Here is a 26,964-nt window from a genome sequence, read left to right on the forward strand (position 1 = left end):
CACAATACTGACTTTTCATTCAGTAAATGAATATGTCCTACTCATGACAGTTGAAGCTGGTCTACACAGAAGATGTCTAATTCTGTACTTCACCCAAATTTCCTCTCTACTAACTGACAGATTTTTCCAATGAAGGTTTTGGCCTAAAGTCTTATTAAATTCTGAAACTGCAGATCCCATTAGAAACATGTGGCCAAGCAGATTCTTGAACCTGTTCTTCAAAATACAAAATTACTATAGTTGCAGAAGCACCGTTCTTGTTCCATGAATGCACTGGAAATTAGATCCAGGCTTATACAAAGCGAATATGATGTTGAAGGCAATTAAGCATTATCTTACAAACAAATCCAGCTCTTGAGCATTCTGTATCTCAGTTCCTCATTTACTAGAATAACCTGGAAGAAAGCATGTCTCATCAATACACAATAATATAACTGCTCGACTGGAACAAAGAATAATGACTGTCATGGGCAAAATTGCTCCTATAACAGACTGAAGGAATGGAGTTAGTTGGCCTTGCCTCCTTAGAAATTTTGATCACAAAGATGACAGATATTAAGTCCTCCATGATTTACATGTTCTGACTGGAACGATAAAGATGCAGGAAGACACAGATGCAAATCCGTTTACAAACTGTATCAGGATTCCTGCCTTCACTGAAAGCAGCAAGAACTTCACCATTAACTTCACTGTGACTAAAATAATATCAAAGCATTACTCTTTTGTTTCCTACTACTTAACAAAATCACTTATCCCAGAAGGCCCTACATGCTTGGAGTTTGCCCTTACTACCCCAGCAAATAAATTGGATTGGATACGTCAAATTAATGGAGACAGTAGTACTGATCTGCCACTCACTCCTGTATTTTCACAACTCTACTGCAGACTGTTTTAACACAGCAGAACACAAAAGTTTTTTATTTTTGTGAGGATGTGTACTGAATCACAAAGACATAGTAATTTAATTTCCTTTATTGTATTGCACAAGATATCTATGCAATCCATGTAGATACTGTATTTAAAGGATCCGTGTTTCCCAAAACATTGCCTGTTGTAGCACACATCACAAGCATTGTGAATAACCAGTGCCTTCTTGAAAAATTAAAGTTTTTGGTTGCAAGTTTAAGCATGTGTGGCAATAAATGAAGAAAAAAAGCAAGGAGTATCAATACATTTTTCTTTTCAAACACACAAATATACAATTTTCAGAAGAGCACCAATAATGTCAAGCAATTATTTTGATGAGATACTGTATGTGTAGACTCCACAGTAAAAAGCCAAGATACACACAAAAATATATTTCAACTTCTAAAATAATTTAACCATCATATTTTGCATGTGTCACCTGTTTACAACATATCATTTCATATACAATATCAGGCCCAAAGCCTCAAACTGTGAAAATCTGTGCATACTCATTTAGAACAGTTGACACTGAAGCTGAAAAAGCCTTCAACTGTTTACATCTGAATACAGAGCAGTATAAGACTGCAGAAATAGTTACTGCGAAGGTATAACAGAAACGGTACTATGGAAAATGAAATAAAACACAACAAAGACCCCAAGCACAAGGTTCTTGAAAGAGGTCTACAAGTAAAGTGATGTTGCAATAATTTATAACAGTGAATAATTAATACCAATCTCCTTTCTGACACTTACAGAGTCTCATATATTCAGAAGCCCATGGAAGTGAACTAACCAAATGTCACAATCAGTATCATCCTCATCCTCAAATTCTGTTTCTTAAGTTTCTGATCAGTATACTGGTACTTAAAAACATTTTATGTTTGCTGAAAACTGTTATTAAAATTTACCTTCCTGTTACGAGAATTTAGTGTCATAAAAATTATGAAAAAACAATAGGTAAAAAAATAGTACTTTATGAATATTTTTTAGAAAACCCGTCAAACAGCTGCAAACACAGCTGATTCTTTAAGTCTCTTCTCTTGAACTGCGCTTTTGTTTGTTTATTTTTGTTAAGTGAATCGCTTATAAGAAAGCAAGGAGTACCAGCTCTAAGATTTATTCTTGTCCATTACATTGAGGACCTCATCCAAAAGTGAAGGTCCCAAGTCAAGCTGTAATGAGAGAAGAGAGCCTGCAAGATCTGAAAGGGATTCTTCTGACTTTGTCTTGGTTAGTTCACACGGAAGTCGACTATCTTCAAACAAATCAACTGTTTGCCAATCAGTGCATCGTTCAGAAAAGCTGGATGAGTTACTGTCTCTACCATTAATAAAATGCGATGAAGAACCATTTTGCTCCCATACGTCATCTTTGTATGTTTCTCCATTCTCTGTCTGTTTACTTTTCTCCTGCAACTTCTCTTCAATTACAGGCTCACAGCTAAGCCTTGGGTTTCTTGAGGACCTGATGGATTCTTGCTTTGAATTAAATGTCACTGGTGACAATAAGGGCAACACAAGGGCTTGAGAACCCCCTATGGCAGGGAGGGAAATAGCATTTTTGAGCACTGGTGATGGAGTTTCTGTAAACATGGATTCAGAAGTGCTGTTTGCCCTTAAGAATTCACTGTGGGCACCAGATTGGCTAACTCTAGTTTCTCCTTCATTTCCAGGCAATAATTCATAGTTTCCCTGCAAAAAGGAGATGTCCCCAAAAACATCATGCTGTCCCTCTTTTCCAATATGTATGGTGTGACGAAAATCTCCAAGTGGTGGACTGATCATATCAGGAGACAAGATATCCCTTAGTTTGAATTTCTTCCCTTTCTTATTATTAGCGGCTTTCAAGTAGATGGGTGTCTTGGCTGGCATCTTGCTTGTAGATTCTAGAGGGGGAATTAAAAAAGAACAACAACAACAAAAAAAAACCCCAAAAAACCAAAGGAAGAAAAAGGAGAAGCCTCTTACAAAGCCAGTTCTTCTCAGGAGACCTTCAGTGTGACCTATGTTACATCATCTCCTTGTACTAATCTTGCACATCAAGTCCCCTTCTTCTGTGGCAGGGAACTTCTGGGTACGCGAATGTCTCCCACTGGAGGACTCTGCAAGATGGAACACAAGTTTCAGGCCAGTTAGCAACCAAATGTTTTACTTCCAGAACTTGAGAAAACCTGCACAGGATAGAAAATCAGGTTATCGTTAATTTTTCATGGTTCGTTCAGTCCTGTTTTCACACACACAGAAAAAAATTAGCACTGGTACTGACAGTTCCAGTCTGCAGATTAACATTATGATGTTTCTTTCCTTCATTAGGCAGGATAAAAGGGTTTAAGATTAACAAAGGCTAGCTAACCTTTCTCTGACTTTATAACTTGTTTTGAAGTCAGAGTTTCTTAGACACGGTTGCTGAGCACAGTTCATTTGGTAAACATCACTATCTGAATCTTTCTTCTCATTCTGGCATTCAAAATACTGTTCTTCAAGTACAAGCGCAGAAACTGATTTATAACATTCAACAACATTAAGCTTTTGGTAGACCCAGGAAAACTAACAAAGTCACTCAAGCACTTGTTCTTTTCCTTAATGGAAATAGATCACCTTGGATTTGAGAAATTTTGATATTCCCATTTACTAGTGGAATGAATGGTCAAAAACAGCTTTTCTCTTAAATGCACTCATATAAAAGGATAATTATAGGCATCTGATGGAAGTATTGGTCCATGTCCTTAGTTACAAATATCCAAAGGTGTTTTAGGAGGGATTGACTCTTGTGACCATAATCTTTAGACTACAGGAATTCTACACAGCAATTAGTTTTAGATAGTAGCTCATGAGCAACGTAGGCCACAAGGCCACGGGGACTAAGAATTGCCCTGTGCAACCAAATGAAACATTATTTTTAAATAAAGTTTTCCTATTAGAATGGTGTTCAGAAGGGTTAACCAAGCGATTGGGTCAGTCAGTTATGGAAAAAAAATACTCTTTCCTAATGCATTAATGGTGTGATTCTTTGCTCGGGAATCAAGAAAGGATACTGTAAGAATCTCAGAACAGAAGCATTTTTTATCCTGGGTATCTTTGCAGTCGTCCCAATTCAGTCCAGTGAGAAGAGCATTACAGGCCATTCCTCACTAAAATTCTCAGCCCCCAGTCTCTTACACTGTCCATTTCCATCCTAATTCTGTAATGTAGCTTGCAGTGTTTTCCACAGAAACACATCTGTGTGCAATACACAAAGAGAACCCATCCATACTTTTGCTTCCTTTTATGCATGCCCCAGTAAAGATATTCCTTCGTCAAATTAAGCCCAGCAAGAACCATCAGTTCTAAAGCTTTGTACTGGCAATAAAACCAGATGGCCAAGAAGTATTTAAGCATTTTCACAAATCCTTTAACCTGAGTAATTAGTTCCTTCAGTGGGGTGCTTAACTGTGCATCACAAGGGGAGCTAGGAATCTTGCCAGGTTAGCATTTTGGTTTTTGATTTCCACAAAATATCTGCTGCGCTTCAGGTACTGCTGAAAATCACTCCACACAAAAGTACAACAGATATAAACAGAAAACACTGTCATACAAAATAAGCCAAATGATCTATGAATGCAGAGAACATCTGATACTTTTAAACTCCATTTTGAAAATAAGATTGCTTACAATCCTGCACAGCTTTACTCTTAACAGAAAAATGCCAATTCATTAGGATCTACAGAATACTAGGAGGCTCCCATTACATACTAGAACTCCATGTACCTAACTCCCTTTTGTATCTTACAGACTCTGAAGTCCTAAATAAGATTTCTGCGTGTGCCACATATCATAGAACAAAACTGATTACTTAACTCAGCAACTTTTCAGATTTAAAAAATAAAAAATAAAATCAACACATTGTTATGTGCTTCACCTTACCCTGATTATCACTCTAACCTTGCAGCCAATTTAGGAACACAACATCCTCAACTCTACAGAGATTATATGTGGTTGAAAGTCAAGCCTAGTGGTTGCTAGTCTCAAAATGAAAGATCAGTTCTGTTTCTTTCAAAGATCCTATCAGCTTGGGTCTGTATCAAAGACTATTATCACCAAACTCTGCAAGGAGATTTCAAACAAACCTGAAGTACACAATGAAATATCAAGAAATATTAGAATTAACTGTGAAAATAATAATATGCATTTTGACACAGAAAAGAGTACTGTATTTTATTCAATTTATAGTTTAGAGGAAAAAAAATGCCAACACTCAAGAACTTGAAATAGAGCAAACTTTCGGGCATCCGGATAGCCATTAGTTCTTGCACTATAAGAAAGTCCAGTAAGGGGCAGTGTAAAACCACAGTACCTCAGAAGATGCTTCAAGAGACTTCAGTGCCAGGTATTATAATCCCTCTCTACAGAGCAGCCTCTGCACTTGGGAAGGCCTTGCCTTCCACACAGCCAGTGCAAAGAAGATTTTGCATATGAAGAGAACATTCAAAATTATACACTTTTCTGCAAGCATCATTTGCTCTGCTAAAAACAAAAGCTGCACATTTCATGAGCCATCCCATTGACAATCCTGAAATTACAATTTGTAAATAAAAGATAAGGGCTCCCTATTAAACAGAGGGTCTGACCATCTTTCAACATACAGCATAACCTAGACATCAGAGCAACTTCCTTTCTGCTTATTTACTCCAGTTGTCACCTGTCCAAAGGACAGATTTCAACCCTCTCTGATCAGGTGAAATACATAATCAATCAAGAAACAGACTTCTTTTAAAATACTGTTTTTCCTCATAGTTACTTTGTAATTAAATAAGGAAAAACATATCAGTATATAAAGTGGATTTATGAAAACAGAAGTCTTTGGTAAGAAAAAAAACAAGCTAACTAAAAATCGGACTTTGATAAGTGAAAAAAGGTACAAAAAGACAAAGCTCCCAGCCCAACTCCCGCGGAGCTAAAAGAATAATTGACAAAATTTCCACAAGAAGCTTACATACTCCCTGCATTTAGCAAAATTTCATGAAATTACCAGTATATACTGCTTAAAAAGAAACAGAACACACTACTATCTCAATATCAGGCTACACAGGCTCACTTTGTCTTAAAATTAGGCATTTTTTTGATCTAGCTGTTTTCATTGAGTCATAGAATGGCTTCAGTTGGAAGGGATCACCAAGTTCCAAACCCCCTGCCCAGGCAGGATTGCCAACTGCTAGATCAAGTACTAGATCCGGTTGCTCAGGGCCTCATCCAACCTGGCCTTGAATATCTCCAGGGATGGGGCACCCACAACTTCTCTGGGCAACCTATTCCAGCACCTCACCATCCATTCACAGGAGAGGTGCTCCAGCCCTTTGGTCCTCTTCATGGCCCTCAGCCGGACCCTCTCCAAAAGCTCAACATCCCTCGTGTGCTGTGGGCTCCTGACCAGGACACGGTAATCCAGACAGGGCCTCAAAAGGGAGACGGTCACCTCTCTCACCCTGCCGGCCACCACTCTTCTGATGCAACCCAGGACACAGTTGGTCTTCAACAAATTTGTTGAGGGTGTATTTGGTCCCAGCATTTCTGTCACTGACAAAAATGTTAAGTAGTACTGGCCTCAGGGCAGACTCCTGAGGGACATTAATGCCACTGGCCTTCTCCTGGATATTGATAAAGCTGTGCTGGCTGTTTCAGAAGAACCTTTTTTGATAAATTTCATCTCAGTAACTGACCACTTAGCCAAACTGGAAAGCAGAACGAGAAGTTATCAGAAAACCTAATGCATAGCCCATAATCTACAGTCCTAGACTGCCATCCTACAGTAGAAGACTTTCCTTAGAATACCTGAGATTTTTCTTCCAGTTTAGGAGATCTCCTGATTTCCTTCTTTTAACAAGATCTGAGCGTGAGCAAAGACAGAAATTTCAGCCCAGTGAAAATTAGAGTTTCAGTTTGGCTGTAACACCAACTCATTTTCATTCCTATCACTTCACACTCTCATGTAAGTGTTTTGCTTGGTAACTAAGGCCAATATTTTCAGAGGCACTTCCCAAATTGCCTTGTGAACCTTCTGTCCACTCAGCAACTACCTTCCCCAGAGCTTGAAGTTTTCAGTGGATGCCTCAGTCTATTCCACAGGCTATCAGCAAGTACCTCAACATCAAGGCTTACAAACCAGAGATAAATTAGGGTCTGAGTGCAAAAAACTGTTTGTGGACAAATCCCAAGAGGCTTAGTTTCTTAGGCAGTATCCTAGGCAAATAAATGATAGAAACAAAATCCTGTTTCCACGGAGTAGGACAAGAAGTGAGGTTTTCTGGGAAGCCTATGGGCTTTCTTTAGGACAATCCCTAGCAAAGATTCTGCTTTATGTATCATTGGCTAAAAACATTTAAAATTCCATTTTGAACCCATTTCCAAGCATCATAACAACAGCAGGGAATTAGCACAAAGAGCAAGCCACTAGGAATATGAGAAAATCTGTACATTGTTTACGTAACCAAATGAAAAGAGAGTAACACAGCAAAAGACAGAGATAGGCTGTGTAATAAGCTGGTGACATTTCTTTATTTAAAGAAACATCTGTAAGCATAGGCCTTCGAGGCTTTAGAGGTTCATTCTGGATTTCAGCTACCAATCACTCTCACCAGCACAAACTGTTGAGATCCTCATTGTCTATGCTAATTTTCAAATATGCCTGAAACTCCATCAGTACAATGTTTTTGTAATGGAGGTTTGAACTCATGCTGTCCCAGTTCCTGATGTGTCTAAAACTAACTCACAGTACATATAACTAAGTCTTCACATACAAGAAAATCATCAGATCATGCACAATAGAGCTTACCTCTCTCATTCCTGTGGATGTGGGTGTCTATGTACTGGCAGCCTCTGAAAATGAGGCACAAGTCCATGTACTTCTAGATCAATTCACCAGAGAGCCTTTGCTTATACATCCACCACTTTCCAAATAAACTTAACCAAATGATGTAGTAACACTTCCTCTACAGATTGCTCATCTAAGTTTACTTGGTTTCTAAGAGGCCCAGCCTTTGAATTCATCTGTATTAAAATCAACCACCTTGATTGGATTAAAAGCCCTTACCCTCTGGTTGCTCCCTTCTTCAAAGAACTTGCACCCTTCTGATTAGAGCTACAGATTTAATTACTCTATAAAAACAATCAGGCTAATCACACTTCAGTGCAACTAATCTCCAACAACAACCGTACTCACCCTAGTTTCCCAAACCAAATCATACCTATTTTATCTCATTTTTACATACACTTTTTAGAAAATGAAGGGAAAACACATGCACAAAAACCACTAAGAAACAAAACAATAAACAGAAAAATCCCAGTTCTTCCCAGACTTAAAGAAACACAGTCAAGAGAGGATCCTACAATACAGTTCATTCATGTCTCCATTTTCCTTCAGAGGTCTAGGTAGCCTGCTAATCCTGATGTTTGTTCTCTTTCCACTTCAAAGTTTCTACATGTGCAGACTGCCCACAGTAATTCACTCTGCATAGGCTAGTCCTCAGGGAAAAGGCATCAATTTGTATCCTAAACACAGTTTTTGTGTTTGTTTGTTTTTTAATACATATTCTGCAACTCCTTTCATCCTTCTTTTATACGGAAACAACACAAGTATCTCAATCTCTCAACACAAGACATGCTTTCTAGAACTTAGGCAGCTTCCCAACAACCTCTCTTTCTGGTCCTCCTCCCTCTCATTCATATCTTTCTTTAAATATGCCCCAAAGTAGACAATCTTCAAACTGAGATCTCAATTGCTCTCTTGATAGTGTATCTGCATTTTTCTTTTAGTATCACAACATAGTTGGCTTATGTTTAGTTTGTGGTCTGCTAAAGACCTATCTTCTTTAAGGAAGAACAGTTGCCTAGCCAGTTATTCTGCATCTTCTTCATTATTACTGCCTCCGCAGCAAAGCCTTCAAACTCACTGCATTGCATTCTATTAATTGAAAACACTTGAAAATTATCCTAACAATTTTAATTTTAATCTGGGCCTCTTCTGTACGTGGGTTTATAATCACCTACAGATATAATAAGCATACCTTTGAATCATTCAAAGAAACACTGTGTTGCAAGAGATGGCGATAGCCCTAGAATTTTTCCTGCTATGTCTTTCCAGATTAAGATAACTTAAAAACTCCAAGTTTCTGCTATTTGAAGTAGTTTGAATTTTGAAACAATTTTTCTGAATGAAGGTAACTAAAAGGAGTGGGCAAGGAAATATGAATATACTCTATAATACAAATCCATCATCGAATGACAAGAAAAGGCTGGAAAACTTCAGCTATATGTAACACAAGCTGAGGAGAAATAAAATAATAAATAAAAGCAGAGGACTGACAGCCATATTTCCTTCTGATTTTCCCTTCCCATGATAAGAAAATCATCTGAGGATTATGTTTTCAACTTCCTTGCTATAAACACTTTTTCCAATGTAAATTGTATGGATAAATAATACACTAGCAATGAGCATTCCTGAAGGGGTATTAGATGTCATTCAAAGTAAGCACAGAAAGGGAACAGACTGAATACAGTGTCTTTTCCACCAATTATCTTCCATTTGTCCAGCACCTCTCAGCCCCAAACATGTTTACGAATGAAAAGAAGCAAGTTCCTGAAATTATTTTCAATTGTTGACTGCCTTAAATCTTGACAACCTTGCCCTGCATAATATCTAGTCCAAAGGATCAAGCTAGAGTAAATCATATTAACAAGGAAACACCTCCAACTATAAACCACTAAAGAATGTGTGCATTATATTGAAATGAAGCCAACCAAATTATAAATAATTGGAAGATAAAATTAACTGTGAAAACAAACAGCTGTACCAGCACAACTAGAAGGGGCTGCTGAAGTCACCTAATTTGGGGCTGCTCTCCAATCTGAACAACTGGCACCTGTCTCCGGTTATTATTTTGTTCTATATCAGTCTGTGAGATTACAAAGGCCTTTTATCAACCAGCAACTTTCACCCTGTTAAGGTACTTGAATATTAACCAAGTCATTTCTCAGTAGTCTTTTTTGATCGAAGTGAACAGGGGGAATTCCTCATGTGGTGATGGTGGGGGAGTAATTTTAGGCCTTCAAATATTGCTTTCTCTCCTTTGAACCCTCTCCAATTTTCCAACAGCCTTTTCAGAGCAGATCAGAATTAGTGACAACATTCTCATATAGCATACACTCCCTGGCAGCATACACAAAGGAATAAAATCACTTCTTCCTTTCCATCATTTCTTCTCATTTGTAAACAAGATCAAATTTCTGCATCTATCTTCACCATCTTACAACAGGAATTTTCCAGTATTTGTAAGCTCTTTGATAGTAGCACTGCATCACAAACCCTTCAAGATTTCTTCTGCTGTTCTCCAAGCACAATGAATTCTATTAGCAAAGTCAGCAATTTGTAACCAGAGTCGCTTGTTGCTCCAGTGTGAGATACCCCATCCATTTTTTTGAAGATGGAGATAAGCATTTACACATCTAATCAACAGATTTGGCCAGCAAGCCAATGGTAGTGCTCATACCATGCCATTTGTCCAGTAAGACTCTATTCTTTAGAAAAAAAAAAGGCTTTCCAAGCTATTGTTCTAGAGCAAGTAAGCTGTATTTATGTTCTTCAGAAAAAAATGCAGGGCCATAACTCAAAAAGAGAAAACATTCTATTTGAATGTGCTCAATCACCTTCTTCATCAATACGCTTCCCTAGTGTCCATGATCTGCAAATTTGTACTGCAACAATTTTATTTGCAGACTGCTTATGAAAACACCATAAACCCCAGCGTTGTATAACATTGTTGGATGGTTTCAAATGAAATACATTCCTCTCTTATGCCAATGTCCTTCTGACATTTACTCTGAGATCCTCAATGTGTTTAATACGTTCTTTGTTGACACTACAGAGAACTAATGTTTTAAAAATTTGGCTGTGAGGCAATACTGAGTCAAATGCCTTATACAGTGTATTTTTGCAGTTGTGCTTTTGACTGCTCATCAGAATGTTTTTTAAAATACCCACTGAAAAAAATACCCAGCAGGCTTTGGCCACAGACTTCTTCTAGTTTTGAAAAGTTTGCAACTTTTCCAGAATAATAAAAACCTCTTGTCTTTTCTTCTCTAGAGACAGACATATAATGAGCTCACTGGATTCTGCTGGTGTGCTCCATGAACTGAAGCAGGTCTCTACTATGTTCTTCTTAGCTTTGCTAGCTGGTACATTCATACACATGGATTTAATACCATATAGTTCAGTTTTATCATTGGCTTTCAAACAATGTGTGACCGTGCCAATTTAGGCATAAGTACATGTCAGTACAAAATCTAGCACCTTAACTCATGCAGTCTGTGAAAGTGAGGTTATGATACATCAGCCAGGTTGTGCACCGAAGCATGGTCACATTTCCTCCCTACAAAGCCAGCTCATCAGATAAGCAAACAGCTGGGAACCATAAACTCACAGGCCACAAGATGAAGCAGCTTAAAAATCTTGCCCCTTAGCGTGACAAAAAATGGTGAAAAAGGACAAAAAAAGCCCACTCCTCTAGAACCCAAGCCAATATGCCACATAAAGGATTGGATAACTGCTCTGGCTGAAATCTCACGAGTGAAGGGAAAAGGAAGGGTTAGTCTTTAGACAAAGAAGCTCCCTGATGCACAAGACCTGAGTGCTGTTATTGCCATACAGAAGAATCAGAAGGGGCAGGACTGCCCCTTCATAATTCTGAGCAGCTTACCTACATAGCTTTCTCCTTTAACACAGAGGATGTAGTTCTCCAGCCAAGCTCTGCTCTCAAAGCTGGTTTAAGAAGTTCCTGCCCTTGTTTCCTCTCAGTTTGTTCCCAGTTGCACACTGCATTTCCTTGTACACTCAGCATGCAGGCAGACCTACAAGCCACACTGCAAACTGGGCACAGCAGCAGTTCTCCCCACTGACTCAAGTTTACAGTAAAGGCTTACAGACAGCTGCAGGGTGACTGCTGGTAACACGTCCAGAGAGAGTTCAAGCCCAATATAACTTGCTGTCAAAGACATTCTCTTCCCACCATCCATGCATACACACTTGACCCCTTAAAAGCCAGCTCAGCTCACTGAGTAGGGTAAAAACTAACTAGGAAAGGGGTTTAAGATCACCCAGCTAGGAGTGGGACTGCTACTTCCAGTTGCAGGAGGTCATTTAAGCAGTTCAGCGAGCAAAGGGTTCTGGCAGAAGGGACAGGCAGTTCATAACCAACTCTTCTGCAAAACAAAATACCCATGGATTTTTTTTTTTCCCACTCACTTCTGATGAAAAAATGCCTTAGTGTGTCTTAGGGTTCCCAAAGCTGACATAACCTAAAAACAAAGGCTTTCCAGGTATTTTTTAACAGCTTATCATTATTATTTTTAAATAGATCTCTAATGTTTCCTTAACTGTAAGCTCCTGACAAAAAGGAACAAAAATAAACTAATCTTGCATGATCCCTTTCAAACCAACTCCAGCCCTTTATCCACCCCTCCAATTCTCAAATACTCTTCATCTCTAAGTCAAATATTCTTTATCATCTCCTTGAAACACAAGTGACATAGGCATATTATAGTCACCAGTTCTGTTATTATTCAGTTCCTCAAGTGTTTCACTTGAAGTATTTACTATCTTGAAATGGTTGATAAACTAGTTTAAACCAAACTTGGGGGCCAGAGAACTCTCTATATGCAAAGGTTAATTATGAAGTAGAGGCACAGAACTACAGAGAAATCTAAATTCACAGAACCGACTTGTTGCATTGCATTGGAAAGGATGCATCCATTGCTCTGTTGCAGTTCTGCCTGCTCCAGGGAGCAGAACAGCCATCAGGATGAGATCAAAGAGCACGAAGATGGGGTTGAAGGAAGGAAGGAAATTTTTCAATGAATTAATTACACAAGCTTTCAGTGAATTTCTTATTTGGTCCAAGTAATGCCCTCCTTAAGGAAAATGGAGATGAAACCACAGAGCTAATAAGAGTTTAAAAAGTGGTCATTTGTATGCAATGCAAAGTAAACTGTTAACACAATTAAATGGTTTTGTTCTACCACGTTTATATGAAATAAAAGGAAAAATGTGGAAATTACTTTACTACAAGTTTAAGCTATACTCCTAACAAAAAAGCTCCACTATTTGAAGATACTGCTTCAGCAGAGGTAACAGTGACAACTAAAATGTACATCATAATCTTTCTCTGCTCTGCAGCATGTCAGCAACACCTGTGACTTGCCCCAGCTGATAGGGCTGCATCACGCTGGACAGCAGCAGTTCTGTGTTCCCCATTTCCTCTTCACATCTCTTTTTGACAAGTGCTCATTTCTGTCAACTTGAGTTGCTTCTACTATATTGATCAGCCTTTTTTCCTGGAATATATCAAATAATATTGGAGTACATTCACTTTCTGTGCCAATAGTTGCATTTCACATACTGCTCTTAAAACCAGGCAGAATCAAGCAGTCTAATTTGAAAGAAATGAATATACTCAGCACTTGTTTTTTCCATGTTTGGAAGCACTACAGAGATACACTGGCAGAATTTTCAGAGTGGCACTGTGCCAGTTCAGAGCTAAAATATTCTTTCAAATATTTCTTTCAAATTGTAAACCCCATGCATCTAATTAAGCTGACTGAAACACTGCTGTCCCAGGAAAGCCACCTTCTTGATACTCAGAGTTTTAGCTCAGTCAGTACTCTACAACCCTCCCCCCATTGCTGCAGCCATATTTCCAATGATAATCATATATGTATGACACAACTTAAGCCGAATGGTATATGAGATGGCAGCATCTGTACATAGAGAAGATCAGACCTTGAGCTTGCATACGCAGGCAGCATGACAGAACAATTAAAGGGTCAGAAAAAGGGGCTGTATCCAATGAACCCAAGCAGACCTAATGCACTGCAGCTCCTGTTCTTTAGCAGCTTTTTGAAAAGGCATTTTGCTCACGTTCTTGTTCTCTCTGCTCTCTGCAGGGGCTCCAGCTCAGAATTTTGCCTTGAGTCTAAAAGAACATAAATCCCCGTGTTTAAACATCAGTATTTCAAAGTGCTCCAAAATGCACATTTTGTTTTTAGAAGTAATGTCAAGGGAAAGAGTATTGGCGGCAAAAGAAAACTTCTAGTAGGCAGTCACATTAGGGTAATGCAATCATGACTCACGCTCCTCACCCATTTCCTGACTAGGGCTGTGCATGATCAAAAGAACACCAGCCACAGTAATGCTGCCTCTTGTTAATGTTAGCTAGCCTGAATGCATTACAGGCTACCAGCAAACAAACTCATTGCAGAGTATCCTATTTAAAGCCTAGTGTAAATTGACAATGACAAATGCAGTGGGGTGTAATACCACACTCAACCAAAACAACAACTTGCCCTTGGTGAAAATAGCAAGTTACAACTTTTTATGAAGAGTTCTCCTATCTAAATAAAATCTCACACGCTTTAAAAGATTGTAAATCCTTGGGATGCAAAGAGAGAGGAACACCCAGTTTGTTAGTCTGCAAGGAAAGACAGGGTACACAAACCTTTCAAAGGTAGTAAACTGCTCTTAAACTAACCCCTCACCAGAAAGATTGGGAAAGAGCACACAGACTGGGCCTAAGTAGCTTTCACTGTCTAAGAGAGGCATTGCAAGAAGCAATTTCTGTCTCAAGATTCAATTGTATTCAGCAGGAATAAAGTGTGTGCTTAATTATGCAAATTGAATGTTCATTTGTATAAAGAGCGCTTCAGTTGAAAACAAATTTCAGATTCTTCTTGGGATGTTGGTCACATTTAATTTGTTCAACACCCACATTAAAGAAAACCAAAAATTAGTCAGATGCTTCAACAGAAACTGGGCTAGACTTCAGGTAACACAGGTGACAACACCTGCAGTCCTCCCAGCCTAAGCAGGGGATGAGTTCACACTTCTCCCTCCCTCCTACCCTCAGGGGAGAGGTTCACTCCCTTAGTGCCAACTAACTGCTAACTATGCTCTTCAGCAGTAGCTACCATGTTCCTTATGCAGCTTCCTACAAGGGATATCAAAGGGAAGAGAAAGCCTGAAGCTGACCAATAAATTTGTTACCCATTGCCCAAACCACTGTCCATACAATTTACAATGAGCGACAGGAGCATTCCACTTCCAACACACTGAAAAGACTTATAGTGGGTTTCTGATAGCCACCTGAATGAAACAACAACCTGGCTTTCATTAGTGTCTCAGCTTGCCTCTCACAACACCATTTTGCCCCTCACATTACAGAGTACTGCTGACCAGCAGGAGAAACAATCACACATGGCAGAAGTTACACTAAGATCGGGCAAAACGAACGCCAGCTAACTACGCTAAGCCCATGCTTTATCTAGGTACACTCATTACTACATGGTCGAGAGAAACTAATTCTGAAACCAACCACACATACCAAGGCCTTACATGGCATTGCAACACTTCTGCAAGACTGTTATAACTCTGCTTGGTCATCATACATTTTATTTACACACCTGTAACAGGAGAGAAATGAGGCACAGCAATCCCTGTGGGCATGCATGCACCTTTCCCTTAACCCAAGCACTAGCTGTTACCATATGCTCTGAGTAGCTCCTGTACCAATTCACATACCTGGGACGGAAGGCACTGGGGTGTAGGCAGACAAATAAAAGAATGTTATTCAGAGACCTACTTTCCCATGCAAAGGATTCATTTATTTGCTTAATCCTTTAATAGGTATGTGACATGAACTTCTGCTTTTACTGACAGCTATTTGAAAGAAATTTCTAATGGCTCTTGCAAGCTCCAGGGAGTCAAAAGTCAAGTCACGGGAGGAGTGGTATGTCACTCAGTATGGGTTACTATCCAACTGATATTTAAGGAAATGTGACACACGGTAGAGCTCAGGACAGACACCCACAGTACTAACAACAACCTCTGCTAAAACACTGGAGGGAAAAAACAAACAGAAAATAAAAGCAATGCAAAGACAGTGAGAACCCAAGCCACAGCAGGGCATGCTCTGGTATTCCTGATGTCCTTAGTGTGGCCAAGTGGAGCAGAAACTGAGATTAATTCCTTGGTAGTAAGAGAAAATAGAAATAATATCTAGTCATTATATCTTCCATTTAATACTGTAATAATGCAACAGGACTGTCTTAATTTAAGGCACAGTGTGGCTCTCTCTTCTCTTATTTATAAAAGTCCATGCTGTTTCTTATGTCAGAAATAGCCTCTGCAGAAACACTGAGAACCTACAGTCTTTAGCTTTTAAAATTACTATTTAAATATTATATGTTTCTTTCCTATTGCCTGCTCTACTGCCATTATACAGGATTTTATACTCTATACAGATAAGCCTTTTTTTTCCTTTTTTTTCTTGTGTCAGAATCTCTGTAAACATTCAGTTTTAAGCTAAAGATGAGTAATTTCTCCATACTATGAGAAAACACTCTTTTGCAACTTGAGTCATTATATAGCCTTACAGTTATTCAGAACCTATCTAACTGCATACAGGGCCTTTGAGTGAATTAATAGCAGCAGAATTTTCCTTGTTTAGAATTCAGTGACGCTTTGGGGAAATATAATTTTCTTTTTGTTTTATTGAAATTCTCTCAAACACAAAAATGCTGAACACAGGTTATCCTACAGTAACTCCAATTTATATATGTTGTGAAACAGACATCCTGCCACAGGCACTGCTTTTAAGCTTTAGCCATTCCTGAAAAGACCGCAATCCGTTCACTTTAGAGAATGAGAGTGGGAAGGTAGAGACAATTAAGGATGCAAAGTAAAGAGAGACCCAAACAGCCATGAAAAAAGAAATAAATATTTACACTAGTAAACCAAAACTTCAGATTCAACTTTAGTACCAGCTTGTGGTAGAACTGTTAACTTTCAGTAGTGTCCAGGCTCCCAGTTTAATCTCTACAGCCATGATTAGGAAAGCTCACACCTTTCCAGGTGTTCCACACTGATTGTAACAGGGTAGGCAGCATCGCCTAGCACACCACAACTTCTTAAAATGAAATCACAATATTTTTGTTTCTAAAATTGAGAATAGCTGAAAATCCAGACAGATCTTCAACCTACCTTGAATTTTGGTGGTTAAGCTCCTGGTGATTTACTTTCCAACAATATGAACTAACCATTGTTTTAGAACTTGACCACACCTAATAAATAGTGAAATTCCCTTCACACCTCCTGCTATTTGTTTTTCTTATATAGGAGAAGATATAGAAAGATTTCCTGTGTGTTTTTCCAGACACCAAAATATTCTTCTTCACTTAGAAAGAAACAACTCCTCACCCTAGAAAGTGCAATTAACTCCTTTTTCTGTTCTTTCTGTAACCACACTCCCCTACTAAGTTCAAGAAGCAACCATGAAACCAACTTTTTTGAAACACATTACCAGATAGCAGCCACTGATTACTCTTTTCAGATAGCTTAAAAGTACAACCAGGTTTATTTTTTGAGACACTTAGTTCACATCTTCTCTCTCTATGATAGCAGTAATTAAATGGGTGTAATTGATAGAGGCTGTAACTACTTTAAATCAAATCAGAATGAGGGCTTTTGTTTCACTAAATAGATTACAAGATAACAAAAATGATACAGCTACAATGGGAGAAGGACAGTTTGTATAACATCCAACAAAGGCATCTCCTCATCTAACCAGTGGGATCATAGAGTAGGTCAAATCCAATTTCTTATACACCAGTATAATATGCTGGATTTTGTTTAAATTTGTACCTATCTGTACATAGACAGTAAGACTGAGTATGTTCCACACACAAGTTGTGGCACTCCCTTCCACTATAGGATATATAACTTGTGTAGGCATTCTGCTCAGCAGGACTTTCAACCTGCCTTCCCAATGGATGCTTTTTAAATCTTTGCCTTTAGTTTAGCCATTTCATTTGTAGAATTACTCTAAAATGACCTTCTCTGAAAGACTGAGGGAGGAGTGGACTGGGGAGGAGCGGAAATGAGAGTAAAAATGTGATTTGCTGACACTTGATCACCAGCATGGCACAAGAACATCAGAAAGCTGTTCAAGTTTTAACAGTAGCCAAATTCACACATTCAAGATTAAAATTTTACCATGGAAGATAAGAGCTCAGAAACAGTAGCAAGAGTTTTGCAGGTCAGGACAGACAAGCAGCTGAACCAGATCTTCTTGTGCTGAGGTCAAAAGGTCTACTGCAATTCCCCACTGGGTAAATGAGAAATGACAAGGGAAAGGAAAATTCTGTATTAGGACATTGTCATGTCCATTCCTGGTAGCCAAAATTCCAGGAGGATGTCACTAAAGAAAAGAGCCACAGAGTTAGATAGTTTACAGAAACAGAGCCATGGAAAATTGAATCTTCTCAGCTATTCTGAAAACTTAGTGATGAGTTGATCGTGGGCTGTAACTAACTCATATGGAATAAAAATATATAAGAGTACATCCAGCTCCCAGCCACTGAATTATGCTATTACATGTTTGCTAGCATTTAGCTAGAGAAAGTAAAGGAAGAAAGAAAAACATATTTTCTCTGAAGAATAAGAACATTTTACCAGGGTTTGTAGTCGGTTCTCTACTTATTTATTTATTTGTTTATTAACTTTAACTTTTTTTCCCCCACAAACTGTTCATGATCTAATTAAAACAATTCAGGAGCCACACTGACACAGAACTTGGTAAAAATTCAGGAAAGGCCTACAGCTTGTGATACACACATTCCCTACTGACTTTTTTAACATTCAAGGTATGAATAGTATTTTCCCTTGAAAAAACACATGACCTTTCACTAGAGGATTAAATATTTTGGAAAGTATTTTTACCTAGGAAAAGCCATACTATTTTTTTAGAGCTGTTTTGTCCACAAATTACGTTTTCTTGGCCATAAAGATAATTTTGGAGGCTGAAAAGGTGGAATTCCTAAAAGTTATGAAAATAGAGCATTCATCAAAATTGCTGTGCTTTGAAAGTTCTGGTCTTTCACCACAAAATAGTAAAAAAAAACCCAACAAAACAACAGCAGACAAATAAACAAAAAAGACCCCAACAACTATGTTTGACACCATTCCAAACACTGCACACAGAAAATGGAATAAATTATTTGTTGTCAAATTGTCATGAACAGTTTGAATTCTACAAGCTTTAAAAGCTGTTTCTCCTCTGATGCAAGCAGAAGGCCATACATTCACAACAACTTAGACTACTCAAAGCTAACAAGGAAAATGCAACATTTTAAAAGTCCAACTTACAAAAAAAAAGCATCGCAAATCCCTCACTGAGTGAATTCATTCAACGCTCAATATAAGATACTCAGTTATGGAGAAAAGAACAGCAAAAAATAAGATGCAGTTTTATTTACTTTTCTCAAGAGAAATTAAGATAACACTTGAATTTTGACAACACCAGAAATACCACTTATTTTCAGTCTTGCTTGATCTTAATGAGGTTCACATGGGCCCAGCTCTAAAGCTTGTTCAGGTCCCTCTGGACGGCATCCCTTCCCTTCAGTGTGTTGACTGCACCACAGAGCAGTCAGAAATTCAGAAAGCCCAGTAATTACTGATGATGAAAGAAGAACCATCAGTCCAAAGTCAGAAAGGACAGAACCTGTGCACAAGAACTAAGAAAGCAGAATCAGGAGATGATGTACAGTGGAAGAGGGGAAGAGATTAACCGTCACATGCAGATACACAAAAGAGAAAGACATACAAGCAGGTTTGATACAGAAAAATCAACTGGAATTGAGCAGTATGAGTTAATTCCATGTTTAGGTTGCTTATTTGGGCACTGAAACTTGTTTTCTTGAACTTTTTTTTTTCAGTTTTATGAAGATTAAATCTTTGTACTTTCAGAGACTACATGAATACACTTACAAGATTTACACTTTAATGGGTATACTTCCCACCAATGGCTGTAGCAAAAAACTTCCAACTTCTCTGTCATCAGTTCATTAGTTGCCACTGTGTTATCAGAGTAAATCCCAATAATCCAGCTGTTATTCAACACTACAAAATGCATCACATACAATGCATATTCTTCTGTCTAAGTAGAAGAAGCATTGTTGTAGTCTTGAGGTAAAAGAACTACAACAAAAAGTGAAGTTAATTATCAGACAAAAATATGAAAGCTGAATGGAGCATTTGCTACTTTCACTTGGAGAAGTAAAGTTTCTTCTTATCTATCTCATAAATTCCTTTAGGAACTCCTACAGATTCCTTGCCTACTTGGGCTCTTGCTATTGTAACTCTTCTTCCTTGGGACCAGAAATAACTATTTTTAAGAGAACTGTACAGGCCACTCTGCCATAAAACAGATGCCTTTGTTTTCTTTCTTGTTGACCTTAGTGGACCTTATCTATAAGATTTTGGAGACTGAGATGGGTTTTCATCCTGCCCGAGGGTATATGTAGACAAAAACAGCTGTAAAGAAAAACAAAAAGAAAAACAGCCTCCCTCCTCAACTAAAATCGTACTATGCAAGTGGAAAAGGACATAAAGGAAGAGAGGAGTATTTTTGTAGCAACAGGAGTGCTAATGACAAGCCAGATGTCTTGCATGTTACAAACTGTGCACACATAACAAGAACAACTCACAAAATACAGCTGATCAGTTGTAGCATCTTTTGGGGCAGGAGATACCATTCATTTTATAACTGTTGTAAGCATCACCTCTCCTCCCCTTTCCATCTTTTACCCCAAAATGATTGCTTGGACCGCAGTAAAATACAATTCCATATGTCCACATATCCTCTGTGTGGACACACTGCCCCATTCTCCATATTCCCATCTGTTTTTTAAATATCGAAGCAGAAAAATGCTGCTTGCAGAAAATGCAAGCAACGCCTGCAGATGCACTGCTTCTTACCTTCTTATGAACTGTGGTTATTTTTCCAAGTCATGTGCCTGAGAGAAATGAGCAAGCAAAGGACCAGCTTAAACTTAATGAAGAGCAACAATCTCTTGCATCTGTGGAAGGAACATGTGAGCTGCATCTGACACGCAGGACCATCAATAGCACTATTCTTTCCTTTCCCCGTTTCACTCACCATGTAGCGCTCTCCCACTGTTTACGTCTTTCCTGAGTTGGGGTAATCCCTAACATTTTTCCTAGGAGCCATGCATCCTCACAAGAAGGGAGACAACAAATCTATATAGCTACACACCATCCTTCAAATAAACACAGGCAGCTCATGCGAAAGCTGAAGTGCCTTTGCAAGGACCACAGCACTGGGCAGAAATAGCATGGCTGGCCGTCACAACAGACTACAGAAGGCAAAATCTGCATTTTCTTTTCCCTTCACTCTCACTGCGACACATGCAGCTTTTGGTATCACTATTGTTTTTTCTTTATTTTTTACATTTACAATAATAGTACTCTCAGAAAAACAGTGAGTCTTAGAAATGCTTTAAAATGTCACAGACCTTGAAAATCAAAATTGATTAAGATATTATTTGATATCTGAACCTTAAGAAGATGGACCTAACAAATCTAGGACAATTTTTAAACAAACTGAGATTACATTTTAGTTCCCACAAGACAGCTTAATCAAATCCAAAAATAAAGACCGAAAATTAATACTGATGGCCATTCCCCAACAGAATTCCTAATTAAAAACAGTGTCAGAATGCTTGAACAAGGTGCTTTTCCTTCAAAGTGGTCCATAACATTGAGGACAGAGTATTTATAGTGTACATCTCAAGCAGAGGAAAGAGAAAAAGCAAAAGAAAACATTCATCTCAAACCCTACTACAACTTGGACTTATCTTCAGCCGAGTTTCAGATCTGATTTATCCAAATCTGATGAGTAAACAGAATTAAAAGTCAAATTAAATCAAAGTATATACCAAATCAGATTAACTGAGATAAAAAGATAAAGTTTGTGGTTTCTAAAATATGTTTTAGATCTTCATGAAAAAGATGTATACATATCTATACACACAATTTAGGTCTTTACTTCACTAGAGCTGGAGATAAACATGCAAGAAAGAAGGAATGGAATCATTTTCTAGTAACAACAGATTCAAGAATGCAATTTAAAAGGTTTGATTTAGTAACTGTTAGAATCAAGAGGAACATTAAATAGTTGTTCTGCTCTCGCAAGGGTTTTTTAAGGTTCTAACTTAAAGTACTTTTTTTTCTAAAATTTAAAAGCTTTCTTTAACAAAAAGAATCCATTAGTGCTGCTAAGCACTTCATGAAAATAAATATGGGAAAAATTAAACAGAAAGACAAGAATGTAAATGTGGGAAAGAAAAAAGAAGACAAAACAGCAACACTGGCATTGTCTTCTTGTACTCGGTATTAGTGCACCACTCAAGCATTAAAAAAAAAAGTCTACTAAATGTCTACTATACAGGAATGGACCCAGCTGAGCAAAACAGGACCCAACTTGAGAGAAATATGCTCTTAAAACTCAAGGAGTTGCTTTACTAGAATTGGAGGAATAGATGAATCTTATTGCTTTGACAAATGCTTTATCAGCCACTTCTTCACTGAAGTTTAGTCTACCACTTCTTCCCGTCATTTCTTTCACCTAGCACTGTGTTCTACTGAAACAATATCACTCATATCCTTCCAGCTGTCAGTTTGTCCTAGCAAAGATCATGACAGATCTCTGGTTGTTAGAAAGCTAGTTTCACAACTACTTTGGAGAAATACTTCACAGATGCCTCCTGTGTTGGAACAAAGCACCTTTGAACCTCTTTGCAGAGTATCACTTCAGACTCCATAATTATAAATTTTATATGTGGGACACCAGCCTTGCAAAGTCAAAGAAGGCAAAGTTAGGAAATCCCAAGGTTATGTTACTTGTGAAAGCATTAGTTGAATCCTCCACTGTCTACACTGTCCAGCACAACCAAAAGGGCTATGACAGAGCAGGATATTCAGCCTCAGCCCATTATTTCAGAGGCATCCTTTCTTTTGCTACTTCTCACTTCATTCATCCCATGTATTTTCTGAGGCAAGAGGGTTAGAAAAGTAACAACTTACAAAAATGCCCTTATGCATCTATCATCATATTCCCCAGACATTTTTTGACTTAGGTATACTTGCTTTTGCCATCATTGATTGACAAGCTTTTCACATAGGCTTTTTGTTATACTACAAAGATTTTTTTTAATGGGAAAAAAATAACTTTCATACTAGTAGTTTGCTCTCATTTACTATTTTTTGACAGGTTCTAATATTTTAGAGCAGGAAAAAACAACAACACAAAAAAGACATTTGGAATAAGGACTCTACACCTGTTTCCTTTGTTTAAGGCACAATACAAATATTCAGATACACAAAAATTTCTACAGCGGAACAGTGAGAACCAGACTTGAAACATCTGGTATTTCAAAGGGACAGAATAAATAATAAAATAAAAACACCCCAAGCCCTACATTTTTTACTTTTCCAGCAAAGACAAGAAGGCTTTATTTTTAGAAACTTCTCTACAAATTACTTTAAAAAATAAAAATTACTTTTTAACTACATCTAGACAACTTTGCAGAGACCTGACTAAGCAAGTGGGACCTAGTTTCAGTGCTGCTTGTCATGAGCACTTGCATCTCTACAGAAGTCCAGCTTCTGTTTGCTCATAACTACTGAGAAGTTCACTTAGATCATTACGAATGAGCCCCAGAACACTAACTACGTCATCCCATTTAACTTCTTATCTAACCTGTTCCATGTTGACCTTTATGATGGAAATCAAGGCTGTGCATCAAACTGGGCGTGCTTTCTTCTACTATTCAATGAACAACATGAACATTTACATAGTTAAATTTTAAGTTGTTGAACCACACAAGGTGAAGATTGAAATCCTTAATGTGGCACCCTGGCACTTAAGAGATACGAGTCATCATGTTTTAAAAGTATTGTGCAACTTCCATAATTTCAAATGTAACAATACTTCAAATTAATTTTGCTAAACATACTTTTGATAAAATAGTCTCACATTAAAAAAAAAAAAACAACAAAAAACTGCTATGGTCATGAAGATAGGATTTTGTCTAAGTATTTAACTATCATTCTCACAGCTGTAGGTATTAAACCACACTACTCTAAAGTGTGCATAGCCTGTATGTGGCTTATCTCCCACGTCAAAAAGCAAAAAAATACCCCCACAAAAAAAGAATAAAACACACTCAACAGTTCACTAAGCTCTTAGAAGAAAAAACATACAGTCGATTATAAAAATTATTGATTAACTGTGCTCCTGTGCACTTAACTAGTGGCTGAATCATAAAATAAACATTTCTTTCTACACCAGACTATTCCATAAATGCCAATGAAACCCAAGTGATGGTGTAAATACACCTTGTCACCTTGGCCAATGCTGTCTACTTGTAATCACCTCACTTCATCTTGATTTATGAAGTTCTGTGTCTTGATTTAACCCTTAAACTATGAAGAAGTTAATTCTAACCACTCCTACTACATTCTTCCCACTGCAGTCACCATGCTGGATCAATACCATTGCTAGAAGAATACTGAATTCTATAAAATACTGTAAGCAAGAATGATAATCATGAGGATCATTTAGAAGTCTGTTATTTAGCAGCTCTAGAAACATATCTTCTTTTCAGTGTGAGCTTTACCTGGACTCTTACTCACTCGTAGCACCTAGCTCTGCCATGCAGCTTCACGCAAAGCCCTCCCCTGGCTGGTAGTGCTTCACATCCACTCTCAATAGTGTGCCTAACAATATCTATCAGTACAAGCTGTATGCTTTCATAGGCTAGAAACTGGGCTGCTCTGCAGTGAGAAGAAATCCTTTAAAAACCGTCCACCATCTAACACCTGCATACAATTTTCTCCATAACCACATCAAGGTTCAGAACCACGTTTATCTGGGAGAGGCACCTTTCTATCACACACATGCATGAAAACCATAAGGGTATACGTACAGCCAAGTGCCCCCCAGTAAGCACTGTACTGGTGTGGCTGTGCTCTGCATAGCCTTCCCAGTCAGTTCCCTAAGTACTGCTAGGAGGGACAGCCAGACAGCTCTTCTGAGTCACTACGTGACTTGAATCTGCGGCAATTCTGTCCATGAGGGTGAGGAACACAAGCACCTCCGAGCCCCAGGACACCGCGCCAGGAGAAGCAATAAGAACCTGAAGGCAAGTTCTACATGCAGAAGGAAATGGCTTTCTAAATGCCAGCACAGCTTCCTCCCCTACCTTAAACTATTTCTCAAGACTTGGGCAGAGGACCAGAATTTCTTCTACAAGGAGTCACCTAGCTTAAAAGATTATAAACCAAAGCAACATACGTAATTATGAAAAGCTGAGAACAAGACATGTTTTGCCATGAAACAAGGCTTTCTCTGGTTACAGCAAAGCTTCTATCAGTGGCTTGGAACAGTTTTAAACACCTCTTTGAAGTCAGTGTGACAGCTGTCAAATGGGGCGGTGCAGAGCCACGCTGCCCCAGGGAACGCGTGGCTCCAGGCTGCCCGTCGGGTGATACTATCTCCTTCCTTCCCAAAGGCACCCAGGCCACCACCTGGCGATGCTGGCTGGCTTGACGCATCACTGAAGAAGGCAGGACTACAGGGACAGACAGTTGCAGCAGCCTGATTTTCACTCCTACGAGCGCACAAGGTGCTGCTGAGAGAAGAGGAGTTGGGATTATCTTTCATCTAAGGAGGAGATGGGCCCCATTGTTTCCTTTGCAGACACTGCTGGCTTATGCTGAGGCCAGGAAAAATCACTCCTTTCAGTACAATTCTACCGACCGGAGAACCTGCTCGGTTCCTCTCCCCTGCACGCTGTAATAAAAAACAAATGTTCAAAGCAAGGAATGTCTTCAACATAGGAATTTTTTTGTTATTTTCTGAATGCTTCCACTGAAAAACTATTTTCAACATGCCAAAGAGCTAAAGTAAAGCTTAATGCTAACACGACCACAGGCAAGACCCTTTCAGTACAAAACACTTTAAAAATAAATCCTGGCAACGGCAGTCACCTGCTGATAGATGCTTTTATGTTCAGCCAGCTGCTGAGATGCCACATCTGTCACTTCTTGCTCCCAGTATCGCGCTTTCCTTTTCTGTAGGGAAGGAGAAAATTCTGCTCCTGGCATTGCTCTGAGCATCACGATGCCTTTTTTGGTAGCTCTGTCATTCCTCCAAACATCCGAGCCACAGCACATGGATTTCAACATTTCTGCTGCCGCCCGCCTCACCAACTGCTCACTTTTAGGTTTTCATACCTTAAAGCATCTATTTTCCCTGAACTTTGTTACATATGTACAATCTCAACAAAACTGATACTATTGGTCAGTGTATAAGCAATTTCAGTCCTGGGCACTCTCCCCGCCCCCCACACCCAAATGCTTCTCAAAGGAAAATAAAAGATCCGGATCATATTCGTTTCATTAAGCATTTCATAATAAACCCTATTTTTAAAGCGTAACAACAATCTACGGTGACGCAAGTCCTAAATTAATTGCTTCCTCTACTTCACTCCCTTCTCCATTTCCATCGACGATGAAATGAGCCCCTTTCCTCAATCCGCCGCCCACAGCTCTTCCCCGGCGGCCGAACCCCGCACCGCCCCGCACCTCCCTGCCGGGACTCTTTGTCTGCGGGCAGCGGGAGCCGCTCCCGGCCGCCGCTCAGGTGCACACGGACGGACGGACGGACGGAGGGATGGAGGGCAGAGTGAACGTGCGGGCTCGCCCCGCACAAAAAGCGGACGCGCTGCGGGGCCGCGCCTCCGAGACAAGAACGGGAAATCGGAACCGGCGAAACCCGCAGCGGAGACAATGTAAACCCATTATCGGGAGACGAATGTAAGCTCTGAATTACAGTGATGCAGAAACACGCTGAGCCGTCAGGCAGAACCGCACCCCAACGCGAGGATACATTGATAAACGCCTCCCCTCCCTCACTCCCTCCCGGCTCGCCGCGGGGCCGCCGCCACCCCGGTTCGGAGCTCCGCACCGGCAGCCGCCCGCCCCGCTCCCCGACTCACGGCTCTGCCGGCGGCTGCCGCCGCTCCTCGCTCCTCGCCGCGGAGCCGGGCGGGCAGCGGGGCCGCCCCTCCGTGACCGGCACCTGCGAGCGCCCGTCAGCGCGCGGCCGGGCGGCGG

The 26,964-nt window shown here is 39.3% G+C and overlaps 1 protein-coding gene across 2 annotated transcripts; it reads right to left on the bottom strand.

The window, feature by feature from the left end:
* Positions 1-956: 956 nt before the first annotated feature.
* On the bottom strand, positions 957-26,964 carry CDC42EP3 (CDC42 effector protein 3). Of its 2 annotated transcripts, none has more exons than XM_065729195.1 (2): positions 26,847-26,964; positions 957-3,007 (listed from the first exon to the last, which is right to left on the bottom strand). In XM_065729195.1, the coding sequence occupies exon 2, from the start codon at positions 2,775-2,777 to the stop codon at positions 2,016-2,018; it is 762 nt and encodes a 253-aa protein (XP_065585267.1). In that variant the 5' UTR covers positions 2,778-3,007; positions 26,847-26,964; the 3' UTR covers positions 957-2,015. The 2 variants fall into 2 exon arrangements, with proteins under 2 accessions (XP_065585267.1, XP_065585276.1); XM_065729204.1 differs by lacking the exon at positions 26,847-26,964 and adding an exon at positions 11,633-11,849.

Source organism: Cyrtonyx montezumae, unplaced genomic scaffold (assembly GCF_038088225.1).
Source record: "Cyrtonyx montezumae isolate F1298 unplaced genomic scaffold, pur_monq_1.0 scaffold_0, whole genome shotgun sequence".
In the NCBI taxonomy this organism is placed as follows: Eukaryota; Metazoa; Chordata; class Aves; order Galliformes; family Odontophoridae; genus Cyrtonyx; species Cyrtonyx montezumae.